Source organism: Microcaecilia unicolor, chromosome 11 (genome assembly GCF_901765095.1).
Source record: "Microcaecilia unicolor chromosome 11, aMicUni1.1, whole genome shotgun sequence".
NCBI classification, from domain to species: domain Eukaryota; kingdom Metazoa; phylum Chordata; class Amphibia; order Gymnophiona; family Siphonopidae; genus Microcaecilia; species Microcaecilia unicolor.
In genome coordinates this window covers 135,125,200-135,152,683 of record NC_044041.1, presented here as the reverse complement: position 1 = coordinate 135,152,683, position 27,484 = coordinate 135,125,200, and the positions used below count along the sequence as shown (strand labels likewise).

The following is a 27,484-nucleotide window of genomic DNA, read 5'->3' as shown; positions in this document are numbered from 1 at the left end:
AGCATATTCTGTAATGTGGTGCACTTAAATTCTAAGTCGCATAGTTGAAAAGGGGGCATGGCTGTGGGCGGAGTGTGGGCATTTCTAAAATCTCTGCACGTTGTTACAGAATACACCCACTCTGCACCCAATTTAAGTGTCCGGAAACATGGCCTAAATGGCCGTGACTAAATTTGAATGTATGGAAAGGTGCTCGACATATTCTGTACATCGTACAGAAATTAAAATATAGGCGTACTTTATAGAATATGCTTTTGGCATATTTTTTTTTCTGTGCAGAATTTTCAGGCGTCATTTAGAATCTAGCCCTATGCGTTCTCCTTGGATTGGTGCGCCCTTAATCTCCATGTTGGCACTAAACTACAGGCCTTTTTTCATGATATCTTCTCAAAGGAGGGGGTCTGAATCTCGGGTCTGCATAATGTGCTTACCAAATTGGAGGCTGTTAAAGATAGAGAATGCTATTGTCATACTTTACTCAAGTGCAATTATATAAATCAGGTCGAATACAATTCCCTGTTTGTGGTAAATGCTTTGGCTCAGACAGTCCTTCTGGGCTTGCCCTTGGATCTTGCAGTTTTGGAATGAGATTGTACAATATATCTTGACTATAACCGGTAAACCCCTGCTGAATTCCCCTTTAAATGTCCTATTGGATAAAGCAGAGACTAATAGAGGGAGCTCTAAAGGGGAGACTGCTAATTCATAAACTGTGTTTGTTAGCCTGGAAATGTATGTTAGTCGCGGACATCTCCTGAACCACTAGCCTATTGGAAATGGAGTAATCAGATTCATCAACTGCTTGTTTGGGAGGCATGTTTTTCTTTTAGATACAAAAAACACCCTCAGATGATTTGGGATAGCTACATTCAACATATGACACCACAGGGCAGAAGCCTTTTGCTGAATACCTTGTAATATGTTGTTGTGAATCTCCATGACAATAGTCTAAGAATGCTGATTCCTCCTACATCCCAATAGCTTGATTTTGTGCGTTTTTTACTTGGACATTTTATTTTCGAAAATGATCGAAAAAGATTGAAGCACTGAGCACAATGTCTAGCAAATGGCCATTTTCGAAACAAAAAAATAGATGTTTTTCTGTTTTGAAAATTACCATGCTCACTACTGGATTTTTGGATATTTTCCACAAAATGTCCAAAGTCAGATTTAGAAGTCATATCGAAAATGCACATGTGCTACAATTTCTCATATATCCTATGCAAAGCCTCATTGTTGTTATATCATAATATGTTGTTCAACATTATTCCTATTACTACAATAAACTATAAAGGGTTTTCATATGACAAATGTGTTTACCTACATCAGTGCATTACATATGTGTATACAGGCTCATGCTACCAAGTTATATATTTGTTGTCAAAGCCAAGTATGTTCAGCTTTATGTTATGCAAAACATTACACAGATTGTATCTATCGTTCTTTGATTGCACCATTGCCAAACAGTTTGCTATCTATTATTCCTTTCTTATCTGATCCGTCGAGTATGGCTCTCAGTCACTCTATGGATCAGTGTTCGCCAGTGCCGTAGCGAGGGCGGCTGACACCTGGGGCGGGTCACCGCTGCGTACCCCCGGGTGCAGCATGGCGCCCCCGCTCGGCGCGCACCCCCCCTCCGGCGCGCAAACTCCCCCCCCCCAGCGCATTGTTACTTACTTTAGAAGTGAGGGACAGGTGGGAGGGCCAATCCACCCCCCAGTCCACGTCGCTGGGAGCTGCATCGGCTCCATTGGTTCCTTGCTCTCTCTGCCCTGGAACAGGAAGTAACCTGTTCCGGGGCAGAGGGAGCAAGGAACCAACGGAGAAGACACCCCCCCCAGCGGCGTGCACCCGGGGCGGACTGCCCTCCCGCCCCCCCTTCCTTTGCCACTGGTGTTCACCATGCCTTCCGATCACTCACAGCTTGTTTCAGTTCTGCTATGTTCATTCCAGTATATCCTCGATAGTATCTATCCAGCGAATTCTTGGGCAGCCTCTTTTTCTTTTGCCACTAACTATTCGAAGCATGATGTCTTTTTCAAGGGACTTGCTTCACATGATGTGACCAAAATAAGAGAGCTTTTGTTTTGCTACCTTGGCCTTAAGTGAGATTTTTGGTTTGATACGTTCCAGAACTTCTTGGTTTGTTATTTTGGCTGTCCATGGGATGTGTAACAGTCGTCTCCAGCACCATAATTCAAATGAATCAATTTTCACCTGTCTGCCTTTCTCAGCATCCAAGATTCACAGCCATATGTTGCTATTGGAAAGATGACTGCACTGACCAATCTACATTTGCTCTTCCAGATGTTGTTCATGCTGACCATCGCACTTCTTCCAAGTGTCAGCTGTCTCTTGACCTCAGAGGTGCACTTACCATTGTGATTAATTTTGGAGCCAAGAAAGATGAAATCTTTGAGAACTTCAATTTCTTCATTGTTGATCTTGATGTCAACATTCACATTTTTTGCTGATGTCATGATCTTTGTCTTTTTGAAGTTCTGGTGCAATCCAACCTTCTCACTTTCTTGTTTGACTTTCCTGATCAGAGGTTCAAGATCCTTCTTATTTTCAGCCAGCAGTGTGGTATCATCAGCATATTGGAGGTTGTTGATGTTTCTGCCACCTAATTTCACACCAATCTTAGACTCATCCAGGCTTGCTCATGGCATGATGGTTTCAGCATACATGTTGAAAGCTGCTGGTGACAGGATGCATCCTTGTCGTGTGCCCTTTCCAATCTTGAACCAATCTATGTCTCCATATGGCATTCAGACTGTAGCTTCTTGATCTTGATAGAGTGATCTTATGAGTTCAATCAGGTGTGGTGGTGTGCTCATCTCCTTCATGCAAGACCAGAGCTTGTTGTGCTCAAGCACATCAAATGCTTTTGAGTAATCGATAAAACACATGTAGATATCTTTCTGGTACTCCCTAGCTTTTCCCATAATCCATCAAAGGTTGGCAATATGATCACAAGTGCCTCTGCCTTTCCTGAAGCCAGCTTGCACATCTGATAACTCCCTGTCGATGGTTATACTCAATCGCTGTTGAATGATCTTCAGCAGGGTTTTGCTTGCATGTGGTATCAGAGCTATGTGCAGTAATTTGTGCAATCCTTTTTATCCCTTTTTGGAATTGGAATGAAAACAGGTAGGGTCCAGTGATGGTTTTTTGAGGAGTGGTGTGACTACAGCATGCTTGAAGGTGTCAGGGACAGTTGCAGTGGAGAGAGAGAGGTTGAGGATATGACAGATGGAGGGAGTGACAGTATGAGAGATGATGTTAAGGAAGTTGGTGGGGATGGAATCAGAAGAGCAGGTGGTGCATTTCGAGGAGGAAAGAAGGCGAGCGGTTTCCTCCTCGGTGATGACAGGAAAGGAGGAGAAAGAGGCCTGGGTTGGTTGGTTGAGGGCGAGGGTTGAAGGGTGAAGAGGAGATGACTTGGTAGTGAACTCAAGGTTGATCTTTTGCACCTTGTCGTGGAAGTAATCAGCCAGAGATTGAGGAGAGAGCGAGGGGGGTGGGGTGGGAGCAGAGGGCACTTTGAGGAGGGAGTTAAGGGTGGCGAACAGACGAAGGGGGTTGGAGCTGAGAGAGTTGGTCAATTGGGTGTAATAGTCCTGTTTGTCAAGGAATAGGGAGGACTGGAAGGAGGATAGCATGAATTTGTAATGAATGAAATCGGTATGGGTGCGAGATTTCCTCCAGAGGCATTCAGCAGATCGGGTGCAGGAGCAAAGGTATCAGATGCAAGGGGTCAGCCAGGGCTGGGGTTTAGTACGCCTTGTGGGACGGGAAGTGGATGGTGCAAGGGTGTCCAGAGCAGAGTGGCATTGTAGGCAGAGACAGCCATGTTGACAGACTTGGAGGACATGATGGAAGGGAGGAGATTGGAGATACTAGAGGATAAGGTGGGAGGGTCGACAGCCTGGAGATTCCTGAAAGTAGTGGTTAGTGTTGGGCAGGACTGAGGGGGAGAGTGATGAAGTGTGAAGGTGATCAGGTGATGATCAGAGAGAGGAAGAGCTGAGGCGCAGAAATTGGAGAGTGAGCAGGTAGAAAAGAGGACGAGGTCAAGACAATGGCCAGTTTGATGAGTAGGGGTGGTGGAGCTCAGCCGGAGGTTGAAGGAGGATGTCAGAGTGAGGAACTGAGAAACATAAGAGTCGGTTGGGTCGTCGGCGTGTATGTTAAAGTCTCCAAGAATGAGGGACGGAGATGAGGGTTCAAGAAAAACGGAGAGCCAGGTGTCGAAGTCGGTAAGGAAGGAGGGGAGGGACTTATCAGGGGGGCGGTAAATGACTGCAACTCTGAGTGGCAGCGGGTCGAATAGACGGATGGAGTGAGCTTCAAAGGATGAGAAGCAGTGAGACTGTGGTAGGAGGAGGGGTCGAAAACTGCAGGAGGGCGAAAGTAGAAACCCGACACCTCCTCCATGGCCAACTGGGCGGGGAGTGTGGGAGAAAAGATAACCTCCATGGCATAGAGCCATGACAGAGGCAGAGTCATCAGGGGTGAGCCAGGTTTCAGTTAGGGCGAGCAGTTGAAGGGAACGGGAGATGAAGAGATCATGGGTGAAGGAAAGTTTGTTGCAGACCGAGCGGGCATTCCACAGGGCACACAAGAAGGGGAGAGAAGAGGGGGGGAGGAGGGGAATAGAGATGAGATTGGAGGCATCCCGGAATCGATTGCGTGGATAGGATGAGGACAGGTGTGGGGGTCCTGGATTGGGATTGATGTCTCCCGTGGATAGCAGGAGGAGCAAGAGAGTGCGGAGGAGGGTGGGGGAGGAAGGGCGACGAAGACGGGATGCGCTTAGGAGAAATGGGGATGGGTTAATGGCAGGAAGGAAGTGTTGAAGGTTGAGAGCTAGGAAGGAGAGGGATAGGAGAGATGGTGAGGTGGTGAGGGATGGGGGCGGTGGGTAGGGTATTGCAGTAGTGAGCGGGTCAGGGAGGACATGGGTGGGCAGTGAGTTCCTGCGGAAGACAGTGGTAGGGGGAGATTAGGAAGGGACAGGGCAAGGAAGAGGATGTGTATATAGGGGCCATGGGTACTGACAGAGTTGTTTACAGATGCCTATGTAGTGACTGAGGTGTTAAGCAACAGATAGGGCAGGAAGGCTGAACTGGAGGCTTAGGACTGGGACAGCAGGCAGCAGCAGGGAACAGAAGGGCTGGCGGGTAGGTGGGTGGATTGACAGGTAGATTGGCAAGTGGGGAGGTAGGTAGGTGGGTGAGCAAGCAAGCAGGCAGGTAGGCTGATGGGCTGGGAGGCAGGCAGGTTGATGGGTGAGCTGGCAGGTAAGAAAGTTGATGGGCTGGTAAGCCGGCAGGCGGGGAGTCAGGTAGGTGGTTGTGCAGGCTTGAAGGCATGCAGGTAGATGATGGGCTGACAAGCAGGCAAGTTGATGGGCTGACAAGCAGGCGTTGATGGGCTAGCAGGCAGGTAGATGATGGGCTGACAAGCAGGCAGGTTGGTTGATGGGCTAGCAGGCAGGCGGGAACAGATGACAGCAGTGAAGAGCTCAGTAGCAGGACTGGAACAAGCTGGAATACTTTGGAGTGGGCAGACAGGAACAGATGAGGGCAGTGAAGATCAGGACTGGAACAAGCTGGAATACTTTGGAGCAGAAGAGAGCGGAGCAGCAGGACTGGGACAAGCTGGAACAGACGGACTGGAACGAGCTGGGTCAGACGAACTGGAAGAGCTGGATCAGGTGGACTGGAACAAGCTGGATCAGATGAAGAGCTCAGCAGCAGGACTGGGACAAGCTGGAACAGACGGACTGGAACGAGCTGGATCAGATGGACTGGAGCAAACTGGTAGAAGCTGGAACAGGCGGACTGGAACAAGCTGGAGTAGATGGACAGGCTGGAGCAGAGGAGAGCTGAGCAGCAGGGCTGGAGCAATCGTGCAGGTTTAATAGACTGGGGAGAAAGTGAGCCTATCTAGCCAAGGTGAGCAAGGAATGCTGAAAACAAAGCTTGCAAACCTATGAGCAGCTGCAAGGAGGTTTAATAGACAGGAGTGGAAGTGAGCCTGTCTAGTCCATTGTAAGCGAGGAAGCCAATTGGTTAGTCTCTGTTTCTACTATCTCTAAGCAGCCGTCATCCTGTACACTCAAACAAGACATAGATGATTTTGGTTTCTGTGTTCTCCACTTGGTGATGTCTAGATGTTTAGCTGCCGTTTGGGTTGTTCAAACCAAGTGTTGGTGATCATTAGCTGATGTTCTTGGCAGAACTGAACCAGTCAATCTTCTACCTCATTCTGCACTCCTAAACCAAATCTTCCAACAATTTTGGGTTCTGCCCCACAGTTCTCACTTTGGAGTTAAAATCACCAATAATGTAGAAAATGTCCTTATTGAGTGTTTGGCTTAAAGCATCTTGAAGTTCACCACAGAACCCTTCCACATCTTCCTAAGTTGAATCTGTTGTTGGGGCATATATTTGCAGGACTGTGACATTACGGGGCTTCCCTCTGATTTGGATGGCCATTATTAGGTCACTCAGTGTCTGATAATTTTCAACGGCTTTGGCAAATTTCTTGTTCACGATAAAGCCCATTCCTTGTCGTCTGATGGTGTTATTGCCAGAGTAGTACACCACATGCTCACTTGAATTGAATCGAATATCTATTATACATCTTATGTATAATAAGTGTGGTGTACCAGTTATGCCAACCACCACACTCATACACAGACTCACATGTTGCATATCCAGGAACTGTTGTTCTAGTGAACTGTACTAAAAACTTGCAACCATATAGAGTCTGCAGCCACCGTGCAATTTACATTACAAGATATTTTGTGCAGTGTGTTGTGCACTACATTCAACATTATCCGCTTTATTGCTTGCAACAGCTACACATGAATTACATAAGTATTCCCACACTGGGAAAGACCAAAGGTCCATCAAGCCCAGCATCCTGTTTCCAACAGTGGCCAATCCAGGTCACAAGTACCTGGCAAGATCCCAAAAAAGTACAAAACATTTTATTGTGCTTATAAAACTGACTTTTCCTCCATGAAACTACAAGTCATCAGTCCTACAAGTATTGTACCTGCAGAAGAAAAGATATTCTACTTCCATGGACATTTACCTTTTGCATTTCACCCTACATTATTGTATTTTTAATTGATGCAACTTAATGCAGTTACATTTGCTTTGCCATATTACACATTCATATGCCTGTGCATTTAACGTGTGCCTTAAGCTTGTTGCATTACTGAATTGTCACTATTACAGTTTTCGTATTTTATATTAGCATATGATATAGTAGTTGACGTGTTTACATATGCTTACTATTGTTCATTGCCTACTTACAAGCTTTATTGAATTGTTGGATAAATACATGCACAACAAACTTATGAGCAGATGATCGAAAGCCCGGAGCTGTTCCAAACAATCCTCCACTTGTTTGACAGGTCTGGGCTGTCAAAAGCCCAGGCCTGTCAAACACAGGGGCTGGAGGTCCATGGGACAGCCAGACCCCCATGTACCCCCACCCCGAGTCAAGCGACACAAGTTCTGGGGGGGGGGGGGGGGCTGGAGATCCGGTGGGTCTCTAGTCCCCCTAACCCCCCTGGCATCCACTCCCATGAATGGAGCCCTGGTGGTCCAGTGGGCCGCAAGTCAATCCCCTCACCGCTCCACCCCTGGTGGTCTTAGCGGCCCTTCCCCACCCCCTACCTTCGGTGGAGGAAGGAGGTGGCCTCCCTCCTCTTCCATTGGCGCTGCTTTGAAAATGGTGGCACCAAGCCCTGTCCATAAACATGTGGTGTGAAGCCCTGCCCAGGATGCACTGGGCAGGGCCAGGCACCGCCATTTTCAAGGCGGCACCGATGGAAGAGGAGGGAAGCCACCTCCCTCCTCTACTGAAGATAGGGGGGTGGAGAAGGGCCGCTAAAACCACCAGGGTTGGGGTGGTGAGGGGATCGACTCACGGCCCACTGGGTCACTAGGGATCCATTCATGGGAGGGGATGCCGGCTTAGGGGGGCTAGAGACCAACCGGATCTCCAGCCCCCCTGAACTTGTGGGGGGGAGTCAGGCCCTGGGGAGTGTCGAGTTGGGGTTCCTGCTCCTGCGGGGGGGGGGGGGGGGGGCTGCTGTATTGGGGGAATGGAGGGTCTGCTAGCATGCAAATGCATGCCGGACAGGGATCACCATTCCTCCCCAATGGTCTGCAAACCCTAATACCAGCTCCAAGCTGGCATTAGGGTTTGCTGCTTCCAGCAGGCCAATGTTTGGCGAGCTGGTTGCTGATCATTGGGAAGGAATAGTTGCGCAAAGAACCCCGTTTTGCATGCTAGTTGCATTCAGAGCCCATGAGTGCGTTGTTTCATGCACGCGGGGGCTCTGTTCTTGGGGCGGTAAGCAATTGCAGGTGCTAGTATGACGCTAACAGCCTCTAGCACCTGTGTTTGCTTCTGATCATCAGCCCATTAGCTAGTGTTTTAAATTACCTGGTGCTCCTAGAGTGTCATTCATCTTAAAACAAGGGGGGCTGCTGGCTGTAGGGGTATCCCCCCCTGCAACTGTACTAGTACAATACAGAGCTCGTGCTACAGCCTCCTGCACACCAGATTACAAATGAGCAATGCTGACGCTTCAATACACCATGAACTTGCACTTCAGAAGGAAAATATGTGACCTCCTTTCAGCTTATACAAGAATGAGGCAACCATGGCAAGAGCCCTTGGTCAGGGTGACCCAGTTTTCCTGGTGCCAGGATTCGGAGAAAAGTTTCTAGAATGGCATAAAAAGATATTCTTGTGGTTTTCTAAACCATAACTTGCAAGATACAACCAATTGTCTATCTAATCTTCGTAGACATTGACCTTATGCATGTGCTATAAAAAGGGGCATCAACTCTATCTCTCTCTTGACCTCCTCTGAACTTATCTCTACAGTTCATCTACTGGAACAGTTTAGAGCATGCCGAGCAAGCTCACAACCACCTTTTTATCCCACCATTCCTGAGGGAAAAAGACTTGCCTCACCATCAGGTTGTATAAGAAGAGCTCTGTATTTGCTATTGGGAAATAAAACAGGTGCCCTGATTGTGAGCCTTAGGGAGTATGTTTACCCAACTAGTTTCTGATAAGTGTTCACACTAAAGCATTTAAAGAACATTTATTTCCAACTTCATTTTAAGCTTACCTAGCATTTGCTCATAACTGCTAAGTCTTGATTATTTCCATATTCATTCTTGGTTATAGCATTTTCTTGTAAATAATAAAGCTTCATTGTTATTGTATTTAGAACTTGTTTATTGTTGTCTGTCAGTATTTGTGGGAGGGGTGAGAACTCAGATTAGCAGTTAGGAGATGTGAGACTAAGATCATTCTAGAGCGCTTTATATAAATATTCTTTACATGTCCCTATCTACATTGTCCCATAGGAGGCAGGGTAATTACTGATTTACTCCCATAAATACTGTCTAGATGTTACTGTATAATTTGTGAGCTCATATTCAGTGAGGTGCAGGTAGGAGGTCCTCAACCTGAAATGGAGAAATACAGCACAAAATTGCTGTAATGACCTTATACTGTTTTCCTACTAAATGTATATAGCAGAAGACTTTTGTGTGCCTTAAACTATATCACAAAAGTATGGGGAAAGAACTCAGGTTGTTATAATTCAGCTTGGAGGTTTTTCAGTTAAGCTGTATATTAAAATTTAGAAGTCAGAGATTCAAGATGGTACCTATGAGGCAAGATGCCTTCATATAGGCTCCCTATTTTGTTAGAATGCCTAAGAAGAAGTGGAAGTTGTGTGCTTGAATAACAATGCTCGTTGCTCGTAACTGCCTCAATTCCAATACAAACTTTGGTGGAGACCTTTGTTGTTAAACAGGGAGATGGCTTGCTGTGTCTGGGGGTGGGGGGGAGGAGAAGGAGAACTCCTAGTAGCCCTTGAGCATAGCATAGCATATCACTCTTCCCTGAGGAGCAAGTCCCCCCTGTGAATCCTGCAGTTCTGTGTGGAGACAGTATCAGGGATTGATTGGCATTCATAGTTGACACCAGTGCTGCTTTGGTGCCGGACAGTCCAGGAGTTCAACCTAGGACTGTTCAAGGGAAAGTAGAGCTGCAGCAACTACAGGAAGCAGTGGGAGGAGGGAGGAAGAGTGAAGAATGAGACCTGGTTCAACCAAAGGCTACCTTGAGAACTGCTCCAAAACTAGCCCCAGCTCCAGAGGCTACAATAATTTTATTTAATCCAGTCAAGCAGAGGCGTAGCCAGACACCCAATTTTGGCTGAGCCTGGGCCCAAGATGGGTGGGCAGAAGAAACCCGCCCCATCCAAAAGGTGATTTGATCTCGCCTTCTCTCACCTGCATGCCATATGGTCTCTTAAACATCCCCCCTCTCCTGCATACCTTTTAAATAGCAGATTTTCACCAGCAGCGAGCAGCAACTAATACTGCTCATGTTGGCCCCACATTCTTCCCATTGATGCAACTTCTTGTTTCTGCATAGGCGGAAATATGTCAGAGGGAAGGCTGTGGGGCTGGTGCAAATAATATTTTAGTTGATTCTTGCTGCAGGCAAAGATCTGCTACTTACAAGGTATGCAGGAGGGACAGTTGTTGGGAGTTTTCAGCTGGTGGGGCTTGGGAATCCCTGCCAGCCACATCATAGGTGTGCTACTACTGGGTGGGCCTGAGCCCACCCTTGGCTACGTCACTGCAGTCAAGTCTTCTATTTTTACTTTGGAGGAAATTTGGAATGTGGTTGTGGCTCTAGGCCAGAATCTAACAAATGAGTGTAAATGCTGTTAAGTTGCTAGACCTAGAGGGAAAATTAAATAATCAAGAATCTCAGATGACCTTAATACAAGAGAGAGTTGGAAAACTGGAAACAAAGAAATGCTTGAGAACACTATAAGATGTAGGAATCTAGGTTTAATTAATTTTCTATGCATTTCAGGGGTCTCTTTTTGAGAGATATTTAAAGAATGTTGGAAATTCTATATGTGCCTTCACAGTCAATCCTACTAGTTCCAAAAACTTTTTATTTGCCACCTTTTAAGTCTGGGCAGGATGACCAAGATGCTTTTTTTTTTTTTTACCGATATCAGAGGACAGTTTATGGTTTATTATATTTGATATACTGCCTCTCATGAGGGTACAGCAAGGTGGTTACAGACTAAAAAAAATAAGTAGATAAGATGAAAAGAACTCCATTTTAGATAGGAAAGAGAAAATTAGATGAGACCAGACATTCAAAGAATAAAATAGGGAAAGGGAAATGGGACTTGATATACCGCCTTTCTGAGGTTTTTGCAACTACATTCAAAGCGGTTTACATATATTCAGGTACTTATTTTGTACCAGGGGCAATGGAGGGTTAAGTGACTTGCCCAGAGTCACAAGGAGCTGCAGTGGGAATTGAACTCAGTTCCCCAGGATCAAAGTCCACTGCATTAACCACTAGGCTACTCCATGACTATAATCACTCATACAGAACAGGACAGAGGTCAGTGCGCCTCAACAATCTCCCTGCAACCCAACTTAATGGATTTCTTGGAATCCTCTAAGGACGGGATTGTTATTCTTTCTCTCTTAGGGGTCCTTTTACTAAGGTGCACTAACAGATTTAGTGTTCACTAATCATTAGCGTGCACTAAACCCATAGGCACACCTTAGTAAAAGGACCCCTTAGTGACTATGGTTATAAACCAGGAGTTCTCAACCCAGTCCTCGGGACACACCAAGCTAATCAGATTTTCAGGATACCCACAATAAATATGCATGAGATAGATTTCCATGCATTGCCTCCATTGTATGCAAATCAATGTCATGCACATCCATTGTGGTTATCCTGAAAACCTGACTGGCTGGGTGTGTCCCAATGACTGGTTTGAGAATTCCTGTCCTCTAGACCCAGACTGGGATTGGTTATTAAGACTTTATTTTAGATATAGAACTATTCCATTTTGCTCCTTGAAGGTGAAGATCTTTTCTGATATTGCTAAAGTAACTCAGAAGCATCAAAAACAATTCCTGCTAATGTGAACCAGGGTGTTGGCACTAGGGACATTGCTTTTTCTTTTCTTTTAATTTCTATGTAAATGTATTATAAAGTACCAGAATAATACCTATATATTTTATGACCCTCACAGCTTGTGATTTTTCTTAGTAATAAAGTTTTTGATGAAGGAGAAGTGGACTCTTCTAGGAGTGGGATGGGGAAAACCGGTTGAGGTGATCAGGCTTCTAACTTGCTAATATGCAGTAAATGTCCTGTCTCAGTTATTGCTTTTTATGTTGGTCACTTCCATATAAGGGGTTGTTTCATTTTCCTTTATTGCTTGATCTCTTGAATCTCACCATATTGAGGACTTGGAATAGTTGTTTGTTTTGTTTCCTAAATTTATTTTCAATGTAAATTGAAACTGTTGTACTTAACAACTTTTTCTGTTTCTAGGCCTTGTCTTGAATTGGAAAAACGTTATTAAATATAAAAACATAAATTTAGAAGTGGAACTAGGCTGCCCACTGTCTCCAGATTTGCTCTACAAGTTGATCCAGGTTTAGGATTACTCCACTTCATGCATGAACTTGTAGTTTTGCTTTTCTTAGGTGATGCAATGACCTAAACTCAGGATTGGATCAACTTGTTGTGCAAATCTAGAGCCAGTTGGCAACTCTACATGAGATCCCAGCTGACCCAGAATAGGATAATATTTCTGGATTTAATTACTCTCAAGTCCCAGCTGAATGTTCCTGAAGAGTGTCAGATGCCAATACAAGGGAAGCCTTTTGTACCACTGTATTTCAAAAATAGATGAAAACAAAAAACATAATAATAAAATAGTTTTGCAAAAAGACAAACAGCCAGACAGATCCAGATATCCATAAATTACAAGGGAGCTGTGCAGTGTATCTGCATCACTTAGATCCAGGCTAAAACTTAAACTGGCATATCTGTTCACTAAACTTAGCCTGGAAAAACTGCTGGATAGAACTGCTGATTATTTTTCTGTTGTTGACCCTGTGATTGGCATCCAAAGGATCACTAGAGGCCTATCTTTTGACTCCTTGCTAGTAATGCTTTGAGATCTTCCTCCAAACTCTTACTTATGACCAGAGACACAGTACTAGACAGTTTCCATCTTTCCCTGTCTCATTCACTCAACTAACTTCAATGGCTTCTTTTCTCCCCATGCTATTCACATCACAGATATCTAATAGCACACCCCTGCTAAATAATTTTCCTTATGTCTTTTGTCTCATAAACTTCACTCTTAAATATTTATTCGCACATCATTTGTATCTACTGACTTCACTAGAATCATCTTAATGAGCATCAAAATCTCCCCACCTTACCCCTACTGTGAAAAATTCCCGGTCTCTCACAGGCTGGTGATATGGTCACATGGGAGGTATGACCACCATTGCTCATGTTTTCCTGTTATGCTTTTCTACCCAGGGTCTTACTAGATGGTCAGGTGACAGCTTTACACCAGTGTTTCCCAAGTCGGTCCTGGACTACCCTAAGCTTCCCAGAATCTGTTCACTGGTGGTGTAAAGCAGTGTTTCTCAAGTCAGTGCTGGAGTACCCCCTTGCCAGTCAGGTTTTCAGAATATCCACAATGAATATGCAAGAGATTGATTTGAATACACTGCCTCCATTGTATGCAAATCTCTTTCATGCATATTCATTGTGGATATCCTGAAAACCTGACTGGCAAGGGGGTACTCCAGGACTGACTTGGAAAACACTGCTCTACACCACCAGTGAACAGATTTTGGGAAGCTTAGATAACAATATGTAATCAGCAGATAAGCTTAACCTGTAACTGGCCATTTCAACAACACATCCCCCTTTTCACATTTCAAACATTTGTTAAACTTTACCAAGACAGTTACAAAACTTTTCCACCCCACCCATTCCATCTCCCTTGTCTAACCCTTGATGGCATCTGCAATGCTCAGATAGATCCACATAAGGTGGTAGAGCACTCTGATACTCTTAGTGGACTTCCAACAATGCTGGACATATGCTTTCTCTGTTTTTGAGATCTTTTATTCCTTTTCCAGGAGATATACACTGGTATATATCTCTCTATGTATATAAATTTATATATTAAACATAGGATTGTACTGTGTGCAAGTCCCTCATGTTAGTTTTGCCGATTAAATAACAGCTGAATTTTTCATCATAGCTTGGGGCAGCGCTCTGGAATGGATTCACGGTGTCTCGGCCTTCCCCTTCCCTTCTCCAGATGTTTATTTGTTTTTCTTGAAGAAGCTGAATCTTTTCTCACGGTCTTTCTCTTTGCCCTCTTTGTACCGCAAGGTGACTGGACCCTCAGCCATGCTGTTTGGTGACACTGGTGGCATGGTCATAGCATAGGTCATGCTCTTGCCAGGTGCAGCTGGCACATCAGGATTCCCTGTGGTCAGCGGAATGGAGTCATTCACGGCTCGCATCCAGCTGCTCATTTCAGCCTGCGTTGGGGGGGGGAAGAAGGAAAAGTGAGTATGGGGTAGAAAGAAGGAGAGCCACCCACAGAATACAGTGAGCTCATACAGCATTTATTAAAGGGAGGAGAAAGCAAGATGTACAGAGAACATGCGGGTTGTTTGTGGAGGGGATAGCGAGGGAAGGAGGTAGAGATGAACATAAAATTGAAAGGTTCCATGTGTCACACAGGATGAAAACTAGCAGAGAGCGTACTAAGAAATGGAAAAGATGCATTTATCATATGGGAAAAGATACAAAGAGAGCTAACAGGATTCTTCCTAGGGGAGGAGGTTAGGAAAAAGAGGGAGAGGTGAGTACTAGACAACTTCATGTATGAGGGCGTACTTAGAGCACTTGTAGGCACTTGGGAAGAGGAGAAGAGATGCACAGAGGGTGGAAAATGCTCCATATAGAACAGGACACAGAGTGATCACTGGGAGGGAAAGAAAGGGAAGTATAGGTGTGATGGGAAAAAGGGGCAGGAAGAGAAAAATGATGGGCATAGTGTGGTAAACTCATGCATGGAGCAAAGATCTGGGTTTTCTAGCCCATTATAAACCATAAAATTGTACTGCTTTGTCACCCTCCTGTCTCCATGCATCTCCCTGACCCTCATCCACCCGACTCTTCCTGTCTCTCACCTATCCACCCCCATCCTGTTAGACTGGTCTTTATATGCCGTCATTTACTATATTACTATGTAACAGTATCGCTTATCTGAAAACCCGTTAGAGACGGGATAAGCAGCATAGGAAAAGTACAGAATTGGAATCATAAGTGTGTGATTTACAGCTAAAATGCTTGCCAGAATACTTTACAGTTAAAATGATCACTGAGCGTACTGTTGTAAAGTGTGACGCAGTTAGAATGCTGTGTGATTTACGTAGTTAAAATGATAACTGAGCATCCCGTGCCGTATTAAGTGTGACGCAGTATGTTTAGACTCATTTGGAGTCATTCATTGCATATAGATAAATCTTATAAGATACAAGGACCGGCTCAGTTAGGGAAACTTTTAAACTTTTAGACATAGGAATGTGTTAATTGCAAGCACTGTATATCAGGAAAAAAAATGACCTTGAGTGAAGGGAAACGAGCAACAGGTTTTTTTAAACAGGCTTTTGACAACACAGATTGCTTTGGATCTGTGGCTAGTTAAACTAGAAGTAGAATTAAGTGTCTCAGGGAATACAAATTATGCTAATAAGAGCTTTTGGTAAAAATAAAGGAATTTGGTAAAATTATGTAATTTTCCTTAGCTCTGGACATGCGCTCAGAGCCTAATAAAAAGGGAGGGCTTGTCATAGCAGAGTGGGAGCTCATCTGTGAGTAATGTACGTGCTGCGCAGAATATCTGTTCCTGGTCTAAAAGCTCCTAGCTCTGGCTGTAACGGGCTCCTCCCCCCAGCTGATGATAAGAGCCTGGATGATGGAGACCAGTGATGTTGTATGTATAGTGTAATTAATGTTTCTTTCCTGGTCTAAGAACTCTTTGCATTGCTTAGATGTAGAGACCAGTGATGTAATTATTGTTTATGATTGTTTCTAATCATTGTTTGTATATGTGCTAACCTTGTATATATCCTAATCATTGTAAAATTTAGCTCCTCTAATAAAGGTTTTCATTTACTTATTACGAATCCAAAAGAATCCACAGAAGTCTGTGTCAGTGAGACAGGCTGTAAATCCATAGCAGTACAGCTTTTTACTAAAGAAGAGATGTATAGAGTATGGAATAGTGTTATGCAACGGGCAGGATGCAGAGAAGCCCAGTGTTATGTAAGGGGCAGGGAGAGGGAAGGGTGGGAGAGGCATACACGTATAGGAGAGATGCAGAGAAAGCTCAGGGAACACTTGCTAAGGGGTGGAAAGATTGGGAGAGCACCATATACAGTTATAGATACAGAGAGAACTTGGTATTCATTTGTTAAGGGGAAGCAAAGGGAGGGAAAGATGCACATAGTGGGGGACACCACCATGAATAAGGCTGGATGCAGAAAGAGTTCAGGAGGCACTTGCTAAGAGAGATGGAAGAGTAGCAGAGGTGCACATAGACTGGTAAATGTGCCATGCAGAATAAAGGGAGAAGATGCCAAGTTACCCAGTTCCAGACTGGAGAGTTTGGACAAATCCTGGTTTTCAACTTACATCCCAAAGCAGTGTGGGATTTGTCGTGCCTGGCCCTGCCCATTGAAATCAGTGTTGCAAGGCCCATAGTGCACCAAGATGGGGTATCAGAAATCCAGGACTGTCCCAAAATCTCCAGCCTGGAACTGGGCAATGGTATCTCTGTGGGAGAATATACAACGTGCCCATTGTAAGGGATGAGAAGGACAGATGTGCATACAGTGAAAGAGTACTATATATGGGGAAGAATGTAAAGAAGGCTCAGGGTGGAGAGGCACTTACTTAGGGGGAGAGAAGGGAAGTACTCATAGGGTGGGAGGGTACCAAATATAAGGCAGGGTGCAGAGAACTGATAAAGCACTGGTAGGGGGGAAGGAAGTGTGGAAGATATACACATAGCGTCAAGTGTGCCATGCAGGATGCTCACTTAGGACGAGATACATATAATGTGGGAATCCACCATTAGGGTGAAGAAATAGTCCACCATACATAAGATTATACATAAGAGTTGCCCTACTGGGTCAGACCAAAGGTCCATCTAGGCCAGTATTCTGCTTCCAACAGTGGCCAATACAAGTCACTAGTACCTTGTAGAGTTCCATAAAGTAGCAAGATTCCATGCTACTTAAACCCAGGGAAAAGCAGTGGCTTGCTCAGGTCAACCTTAACAATGGAGTGGAGAAGTAATCTAATGGTTAGTACAGTGAGATGAAAACCAGAAGAACTTGGTTCAGCTCCCACTGCAGTTCCTTGTGACCTTGGGTACATCACTTAATCCTCCATTTCTCACCCTTCTCATTTCCTGCTCTAATTCCCTCCATCTTCTCTTTTTCTTCCTTTCCTCTTCTCGCTTCCCAGCCATTCAGTTCCTCTTCTCTACTCTTCCTCATCATTATCCCTATCCTCTTCACATCTTTCATCATCTCTCCCATCCTCTTCTCTTCACCATCCCCTTTCTTTCTCATCCTCCATCTCTGCCTGTCTCCTCATATCCATCTCCCATCTCTTCCTCTCTTGTCTTCTTTTCTCTCCCCCATTTCTTCTTCCTCCCAATCCCTTGTCTCCTGTTCCCCTCTTGTTCTCTTTTTCTCACCAATACCCTTCTCTTTTTCTCCTCCTTATTTTTCTTAATCTGTTTTCTACTTCAGAAGTCCGGTTTAAGGAATGAGCTAGGTGAGACACTAGCTCAGGTAGCCAAAGCTCAATTGCACCAAAAGTCTGTCTCACCAGCTGCTTTGCTGTCATCACTTTGTTCCTTGTGTTGCTGCTGGCATAATTACAAGTTTAAAAATGAGAACAGGGGGGTCACGTGATGCGCTTGAGCTAGCGCCTGGATGGAATTCATGCCAGCGTGCAGGGACTCACCCAAGCTGTTACCGATTTTAACATCAGAGTGACGGAGCTAGAAACCAGAGTGGGAGCTGCGGAGGATGGCCTACAAGAGGTTCTGGACGAACTCACGAAGCTTAAGAAGGAAGTTAATGGCTGCACTGCCAAGCTTGAGGACCTTGAGAACAGGTCCTGGCGGAACAACATCAGACTGGTGGGCTTACCCGAATCGCCGAATGAGCGGGACCTGAAAACAGTGCTCGAAAAATGGTTTGCTGAGATTGTGGGAGCGGAGTCTGGAGCGGGGCCTGTGCACATCGAAAGAGCGCACCGCGTGGGGCGCTGGATAGAGGGAGCGACCAGGCCTCGAGTGGTGGTGATCAGATTCCTGAATTTTGCGCAGAAGGAGCAGATTATGAGAAAATGCAGAGCTATGCCAAATTTGCAGCTCCAGAACTCTAAAATTATGCTGTTCCAGGACTATTCGGTAGCAGTGGCCCAGTTAAAACGAGGGTACTCTGAGACCTGTAAATTGCTGGTGGAGAAGCAGCTGCGTTTTACCCTGCAATATCCAGCGAGGCTCCGTGTGGTCAAAGAGGGAAACGCGTATGTTTTTGAGACCTGTGCAGAAGCGAAAAAGCAAATGCAGAGCTGGTTTCCAAACTGACAGCTGGGAGAGCTGAGAAGATGGGAAGCTGAGGCTGGAAGTGGTGGAGTAGTGGACCTGAATACGGACTCCACGGTGTTTTGCCTACTGCTCATTCTGTTGTTGAGATTTGTGCAGAAGTGACAACAAAATCACAGAGACGGTTTCCACACTGACAGTTGGGGATATCCCTGAGATGGGCAGATCTGAAGCTGCAGCCTATGGTGGTGAAACAGTTGAACTAATTACAGGTTCTAATGTGTTATGCATGTTGCTTGTTTTATACTTTGGTTAAAGTTTCAAGGGCTGACAGAGGGATAGTTTTCCTTTTAATGTAAATGGGCGAGGGTTTTAAGAGTGGTATGAATGGACAGAGTGCTGTTTTGAGCGAATGTGGGCGCCTGGAGACTAGGTTCACACTGGAGAGATGGGAAAGGTGGGGAGGGGCTGGGAAGTATCACGGATATGACTTCTGAGTATAGTGGAAGGGGGAGAGGGAGTTAATGGAGGGAGGGAGAGGGTTTGGGGGGGAGAGGGGGGGAGGGAGCGGGTTCAGAGGTATATGGGGTATGTAGGGGTAGGGAATGCCGAAAGGCTGAGGTATTTGTGTGTGGCACCATGGGAGAGTGAGGTGACTCACTATGGGGGAGGCTGGGCTCTATGGTGGGAAACGCAGGTGTGTATTCTGTATGGAATGAGTTCAGAGACCTTGGGTGTGAATGAGGGCGCCTAAAACGTTGACTTGTACATCATGGAATGTATCTGGTATCAACTCACCGATCAAAAGAACTAAGATATTACAATATTTGGGTACACATCATGCTGACATTGTGGGGTTGCAGGAAACGAAGCTGAATTTATTTATTTATTGCATTTGTATCCCACATTTATCCCACCTCTTTGCAGGCTCAATGTGGCTTACAATTCTTCAAGGGTGAGGAGGTAGAAGAGAACATACAATTGGTTTAACAGAGGGTTTTGGATTACATGGTGGTGAAATACATGATGATTTTAGGGCAAAAGACATTAAAGAGCATTTCTGGATATATTAGAGATACGTGAAATACATGATAATTTAAAGCAGAAGCCATTAGAGAACATTTCTGGATATATTAGAGATAGTGCAGTGGAACACCAAAAGTTGAAACGATCTTGGGTGGCGCAGTGTTATTGGGCATCTGCACAGAAGAGTAAAGCTGGGGTGGCCATCTTGATTCAGAAGTCGGTTCCTTTTGTCCAAAATCGGGTCATCACGGATACTGAGGGGAGATTCGTAATAGTGGAAGGCAAATTAAATAACTCCAACATCACGTTAATTTCCGCATATGCACCTAATGTGGCTCAACGGGCCTTCTTCTGAACCCTTATCACTAGGCTATCTGGGATTCAGGGGCCCAAGATATTACTGGGAGATTTTAATACCATCCTAGACTCGAGCCTCGACACTACAGCTGGGGTGCAGAGATCTAGATCCCGTACTGTGCAGAGTTTGGGGGTGTTATTACAGAGCCTAGACTCAGTGGACCCCTGGAGAATTCTCCACCCTTCAGAGTGGGATTTCACCCATGTTTCGAAGGTACACTCCACGCAGTCTAGAATAGATTTTATTTTCATTTCTAGGGATCTATTCCATATGATACAGAAGGCTGATATCGGGCCCCTAGTGATATCGGATCATACCCCTATTAGTGTGGAGTGGGGAGGCTTGGGAGCTGGGGGAAGAGGGAGATGGAAATTTCCCGCACACTTATATAGGAATTTGGAATTTAGGCAATACTTGAGTCACAAATGGGAGGAGTATCTACATCATAATAAGGATCATGTTACTAACCCTGTTTTGATGTGGGAGGCTGAGAAGGCTGTTATCCGGGGTGACATTATTGCTTATGTGGCTAAGAAAAAGAGGCAGCAGGCTAACAGGATGATTGAGCTAGAAAATAAGATCAGATCCATAAAGACGCAGTTGGGTGCTAGACCCACGGAAATGGGTCGCCGAACCCTGGAGACAGTCCAAGGGGCGTTAAACAATTTGCTTCAAGAGCAGGTACAGAAAAATGTATTCTATCAGCGTTTTAGGCTTTTCCGATTTGGAAATAAGCCGGGTAAACCCCTGGCTAGTCTTACCAAGAGCTGGACTGGTGTGTCCACAATTTCTGCGCTTCGAAATGAGGGGGGCCAAATTGTGACTGAGCAGAAACAGTTGGAGAAGATCTTTGCCCAATTTTATTGTGTGCTCTATAGCGCGGAGGGGGGTGGGGATCCGGCTGCGGTGGAGGCCTTTTTGCAGGAATGTAATTTGCCAAAACTCTCAGAGGCAGAGCGGCTTCATTTAAATGAGCCAATATCAGGACCTGAATTGCAAAGGGCTATAGAGAGTCTGCGGCTACATAAAGCACCGGGGCCAGATGGATATAGTGGAGAATTTTTTAAAATCTTAAGGTTATCAATAGAAATCAAACAAAATAAAACATGGAAAAGAAAATAAGATGATACCTTTTTTATTGGACATAACTTAATACATTTCTTGATTAGCTTTCGAAGGTTGCCCTTCTTCGTCAGATCGGAACGAAGAAGGGCAACCTTCGAAAGCTAATCAAGAAATGTATTAAGTTATGTCCAATAAAAAAGGTATCATCTTATTTTCTTTTCCATGTTTTATTTTGTTTGATTTCTATTGATAACCTTAAGAGTGGACTAACACGGCTACCACACTCCTCTACTTAAAATCTTAACTAATCAGGTCCTAGGCCTCTTGGGTGCATATTTTGACGCTGCTATAGAAGGTGGGGCATTCCCTGGGGGGGGGGGGGGGGGGGGGGGGGGTCGAACCAAGCTCTGATAACGGTCCTGCCGAAACCTGGGAAGGATCCACTGCAGCCAGGCTCCTGCAAACCCGTTTCTCTTATTAATGTCGACCTTAAGCTATTGCCTCGGATACTGGCTGAGAGGTTGGCTCTGGTGATACCTAGATTGGTGGGCACTGATCAAGTAGGTTTTGTTAAAGGTAGGCATGCTGTTCATAAGTTACTGCTGGGCCTCGAGTGGTGTAAGAAGTTGCATAGTCCGGCCTTGGCTATAAGCTTCGACTCGGAAAAGGCTTTTGACCGGGTGGAGTGGCCATTCCTGTTTGCCCTTCTGAGATATTATGGTATCGACGTTTTTTTCCTACGGGCAGTACAGATGCTGTACACGAACCCATCGGCGGCTGTATTGGTTAATGGAGTTGCATCGCAGGCAAGGGTGTCCGCTATCACCGTTGCTGTACATTTTGTTTTTGGAACCACTCTTGACCAGGCTTAGAGGAGCACAGAATATACCGGGAATAGTAGTCCCGCATTGTAGTGAGGTACTGAAATGTCTGGCCTTTGCGGACGATATCATGTTACTGGTGACAGAGCCCGGTAAAACATGGCCCAGGGTGTTGCAGCTCTTCGCGATCTTTGGGCACCTTTCTGGGCTCAAACTCAATGTATCTAAATCTGAAGCGTTGCCTATTAATCTGAAGATTGCAGATCTGGGGGCTGAATTTCCTTTGAAAGAGGCAGAGGGATCTCTCAAGTACTTAGGGGCCTATATCTCGGCAGATACAGCGCAGTTATACGAGCTCAATGTGCGGCCATTGCTTCGGAAATCAGAAGACTGTTTACGCATGTGGATAGGACTACCGGTGGCACTGACTGGTAGGATCTTTCTGTATAACATGATCATACTGCCATGATGGCTTTACATGTTACAAATTCTTCCGATATGTTTAAGGGAGGCAGACCTGAAAAAACTTTACAAAGCTCTGAGCCTCTTTCTGTGGAGAGGTAAACGGGCTAGGATCTCTCTGTCGGTTCTTATGCTTCCTAGGTCTAAAGGGGGTATGGGCCTTATGGATCTACGGCAATATAATCTGAGTTGTGGTAAGTGACACATCAGTGACTGGATGTTGGGGGTGTCGGGATTTACGCCGACGAGTGTAGAGGCGGGCTGTATGTGGCCAGTATCACCGTTATATATGCTACATGCTAGGGCTCCTTGTCTGGTGGGAACAGACAAACAGCATGTTGTATGCAGATATATGAGGTTGGTTTGGAGAGCTCTCTGCCAGGTTTTCCAGGGAGAAAGGAACGTCACACCTTTTCTGCCTCTTGTGGGGAACTTGGACTTTCAGCCTGGGGTGGGAAACCGAGGGCTTTGGAGCGCAGGTAGAGGGATAGATATTAAAAGAGTGGGGGACTTGCTTGATAAAGATGGTAAACTGATTTCTATTCTGAGTTTGTGTGAGAGATGGGGCCTCAAGCATTCAGATATGTTTTGGTACTGGCAAGTAAGACATTATATTTTATCCTTACCAGTGGGGTTGCTTGGAGGAGCGTCTGCTCAGCAAGTTACAGAAGGCTTACAATTGGAGGCACAAGGGCATCCTAGATTGAGTCATTATGTCAAGATGCTTTACGAGCATAGACCGGTGGTGTCGTTACAGGGAGTGGCCGAAATGTGGACAGAGGAATTACAAAGCAATGTATCGGAGGAGGTGCTTCAAGCATTTCGGGATAATATAGTGAATACTTCAATAAGCGAATCATATAGGGAGCAGGAATATAAATTCTTGATGAGAATGTACATAGCGCCACGGCGAGCCTTTAGGGCTGGCTTTGCGGACTCAGGAAAATGCCCTAAATGTGGTTTAGATAGAGCTAACTTGGGACATATGTTCTGGGCGTGTGTCTGGGTATGGGCGTTTTGGAAGGGAGTGGGTGGATTCCTAGCCCCTTGCATTGGGAGGCCAATTCAGACTCATCCTGGGGACTTCTTGTTTCTAGAGGGGGTGCATTTACAGATGGACTCGGGAGCACAACGCATATTCTTGGCAAAAGCCTGGATGATAGCGAAAAAGGTAATTTTAGTGCATTGGCGCATGTGGAAGGCACCACAACTAACTATGTGGAAAGCGATGATGTTTGATTTAGTACTCTTTGAACGCAGAATGGACTCTGATCGACAATGGAACTCTTTTCAGGATATCTGGGAACCTTATTGGAACCGACTTCCGCATCGGGAACGTAGCTTACTCCTCAATGCATGAGAACTTTTATAAGGGTCTCATCCGAGGACGGTGATGCCTCAATTGTGTATTGGGGAGGCTGTGTTGCTGTACTGTTGTGCCCTGTCTCCCTTTTCCTCTTCTTCTTCTTCATCTTCTTTCTTTATTCTTTGTTTCTCTTTGTTTTGTTTTGTTTTCTTTGCTCTCCTTTGCTGTTGTTATTCGGCACGAGCTGGAGGGACTGTTGAAGATAGTTGTTATACCTCTGGGGGTCTACTAGGGGGTGGGGGATACTGAGAGTGGGAGGTTGTTGGAGGGTGGGAGGCTGGGGGGGGGGGGGGGGGAGAAAAGTAGAAAAACTGTTGTGTTGTGGTGGCCTGATTGTTTTTATCACTTTTTTGTAATGTTGAGCACTCCAATAAAGATGATTTAAAAAAAAATGAGAACAGATATGTCCTGTTCTCGCAAGAAATTCTCATGTTTAAACCTGCTACAGTGCTGGTGGCAGTGCAGGGAAGAGAGCACAGCAATGAGAGCAAAGCAACATGCTTTAGCCATAGTCTAAAGATATATGCATGCATGAAGGTGAGAGCTTGCTGGAAGAGAGCTAGTGCGAGCAGGGGAGGGGGAAGCTGGTGCAGGCCCCAAGATGGGGGCACCAAAGCAAAAGCTACCCCTTGAACCAGCCCTGTCCCTTGCTTTTTCTTCTGATCACCATTCCCTCTCCTGTCCACTCCTCTTCTTTTCTTCTTCTCTCCTTCTCAACTCCCTGTCCTGTTCTAGTTTCTTCTCCCTTCCTCCTCACATCACATCTCTCCCCCAAATTTTTCTCCTTTCTTCTCTCCTACTCTCTCTTTTTCCCATTCCCTTCCTCCTGTTTTCTCCTATCCTTTTCTCTCTCTCTCTCTCCAAACTTTTTCTAGTCCTGCTTTCCAACTTCTCCCATAATCCCCACTACCTGTAAAATTCTCCATCTGTCCATTCTTCTGCTTCCCAACAGATGTGAATAGATATGACTCTTTGGGGAACTAACCTCATCCTTGGCCTGGAACAGGTACTCCTTCCCATCAGACAAACTGTTAACCAGAATAGAGAGAAAGGATCAGTTACTGGGGTAACAGAGGTAGTGAGGCAACTATAGTCCATGCTTTATGACTGCAATCAAACAGTTCTATATATGTCAATATAATATCATAAAGAGCTTAATAGGATATCACTTATAATCAAAGTTCACATCACAACCAACAAAGATATCCTAACCAGTCCTGAAAATTCTAGATATTAGGAGGAAAAAACCTCAAATTATAAAGGCACACTCCTAGTGTTGGTATCACCAACTATTGGGAGGTCCTTCAAATCATCACAGGTAAAAAAACCTCCTTCTTTTTTGTTATTTTGCAAGTACTACAATATTTGTTCACTCTATTTAAACCAAAATAACAAACCCGTCTATTTCTAGTACGGGGAAAGGCACTTATCTTATCCAATTTACAGTCAACTCGACACCTTCCACGGCCGGAAGGACCTCCCAATAGTTGATGATACCAACACTAGGAGTGTGCCTTTATAATTTGAGGTTTTTCCTCTTAATATCTAGAATTTTCAGGACTGGTTAGGATATCTTTGTTGGCTGTGATGCAATCAAACAGTGACAGCAGATTACTGGACACCAGACAATACAATTTTATGAAGACAAAATCCTATTCATTAAGTTCTATAATGAGATAATAAAAGTCATGGATTGGAGAGGGAAGAGTACTATCACGGGAGACTTGGAGGCAACTAGAGGGAAGTTTGATAGTGCTAGATGGGACTGAGGCCTCTGTGAGAACTGTATTGCCCTTGTCGTTGTTGCATAAGCCAAGTTCTACGACCCTTGATACAATTTAGGAGGCAATTAAAGATATGGGAGAAGCACTGCTGCCTTCCTTTGCTCAGCTCTTTACAATTGAAATTTAACCAGAAATCTCATGAAGTTGACGACATTTAAGCATGTTTGAATCAAGTTGAGCAGAAGACACAAGACCATCAGACGTTTCAAGTCAGAGCTGTTCAGGGAATCACTGGATAATGTTCCTAGAAGTTCTAACATAATGATTCTGAATTTTCCACAAGTTGTTATGACAACTTGCACAGATCGAAGATCCATCAAGCCCAGTATCCTTTTTCCAACAGTACCTGGCAAGATCCTAGAACAATAAAACTGATTTTATGCTGCTTATCCTAGAAATAAGCGGTGGATTTTCCCAAGCCCATCTTAATAATGGCTCTTGGAATTTTCTTTTAGGAAATCAGCCAAACCTTTTTTAAACCCTGCTAAGTTAACTGTTTTTTAACCATATTTTCTGGCAACGAATTCCAGAGTTTAAATACATGTTAAGTGAAAAAATATTTTCTCTGATTTGTTTTAAATGTATTTATTTGTAACACTTATACCCCGCACTTTTCCACTTATTAGCAGGTACAATGCGGCTTACATAATAACACAGAATGGATAACAGCTGTAATATATTGTATAAAGAGGTGGACAATTAGATGTGGGTAAGTAAGATGGGTAAGGGAGGAGGGTGGTAGAGGTAGGGAATGGGAGGAGGAGTATATTTACTATTTAGTAGCTTCACTGTGTGCCCCCTAGTCCTAGTATTTTTGGAAAGAGTAAACAAGCAATTTACATCTACCCGTTCCATTCTACTCAGCATTTTATAGACCTCTATTGTATCTCCCCTCAGCCGTCTCTTCTCCAAGCTGAAGTGTGCTAGCCACTTTAGCCTTTCCTAATCCGCTTTATCATTTTCGTCGCCTTTCTCTGTACCTTTTTTAATTCCACTATATCTTTTTTTGAGATGCAGTGACCAGAATTGCACACAGTATTCAAGGTGCAGTCACACACCATGGAGTGATTCAAAGGCATTATAACATTTTCATTTTTGTTTCCCATTCCTTTCCTAATAATTTCTAACATTCTATTTGCTTTCTTAGCTGACCCTGCATATTGAGCAGAGGTTTCAACATATCATCAACAATGATACCTTGATCCTTTTCTTGGGCAGTGATTCCTAATGTGGAACCCTGCATCAAGTAGCTATAGTTTGGGTTTCTCTTTCCCACATGCATCACTTTGCACTTGCTCACATTAAATGTCATCTGCCATATGGATGCCTGATCTCCCAATTTCATAAGGTATTATTGCAATTTTTCACATTCCTCTTGTAATTTAACAACTTTGAATAAATTTGTGTCATCAGCAAATTTAATTACCCCACTAGTTATTCCCATATCTATATCATTTATAAATATGTTAAAAAGCAGCAGTCCCAGCACAGACCCCTGGGGAACTCCGCTATCTACCCTTCTCCATTGAGAATACTGACCATTTAACCCTATTCTCTGTTTTCTATCTTTTAACCACTTTTTAATCCACAATAGTACACTACCTCCTATCCCATGACTCTCCAATTTCCTCTGGAGTCTTTCAAATGCCTTTTGAAAATCCAGATACACAATATTGACTGGCTCACCTTTATCCACATGTTTGTTCACCCTTTCAAAAGAATTATAATAGATTGGACAGGCAAGATTTCCTTTCACTAAATCCATGTTGGCTTTGTCTCATTAATCCATGTTTTTGAATATGCTCTGTAATTTTGTACTTTAGAATAGTCTCTACCATTTTGCATCAATGTCAGGCTCACTGGTCTATGATTTCCTGGATCACCTTTGGAACCGTTTTAAAAAATCAGTGTTTCATTGGCCACCCTCCAATCTTCTGGCACCATACTTGATTTTAAAGATAAATTACATTTATTTATTTTGTTACATTTGTACCCCACATTTTCCCACCTATATGCAGGCTCAATGTGGCTTAC

At 44.5% G+C, this 27,484-nt stretch overlaps 1 protein-coding gene across 1 annotated transcript in view; it reads right to left on the bottom strand.

Annotated features, from left to right (window-relative positions):
• Window positions 1–372: 372 nt before the first annotated feature.
• SPTBN2 (spectrin beta, non-erythrocytic 2) overlaps window positions 373–27,484 on the bottom strand; it is a 1,201,559-nt gene continuing 1,174,447 nt past the window's right edge. Inside the window, exons 35-37 of the mRNA XM_030217767.1 lie at window positions 24,652–24,694; window positions 13,720–14,471; window positions 373–383 (exon numbers count right to left, since the gene is read on the bottom strand). Of these exons, the coding sequence (XP_030073627.1) occupies window positions 14,250–14,471; window positions 24,652–24,694 (265 nt within the window). The 3' untranslated portion in view covers window positions 373–383; window positions 13,720–14,249. The remainder of the gene's footprint in view (window positions 384–13,719; window positions 14,472–24,651; window positions 24,695–27,484) is intronic.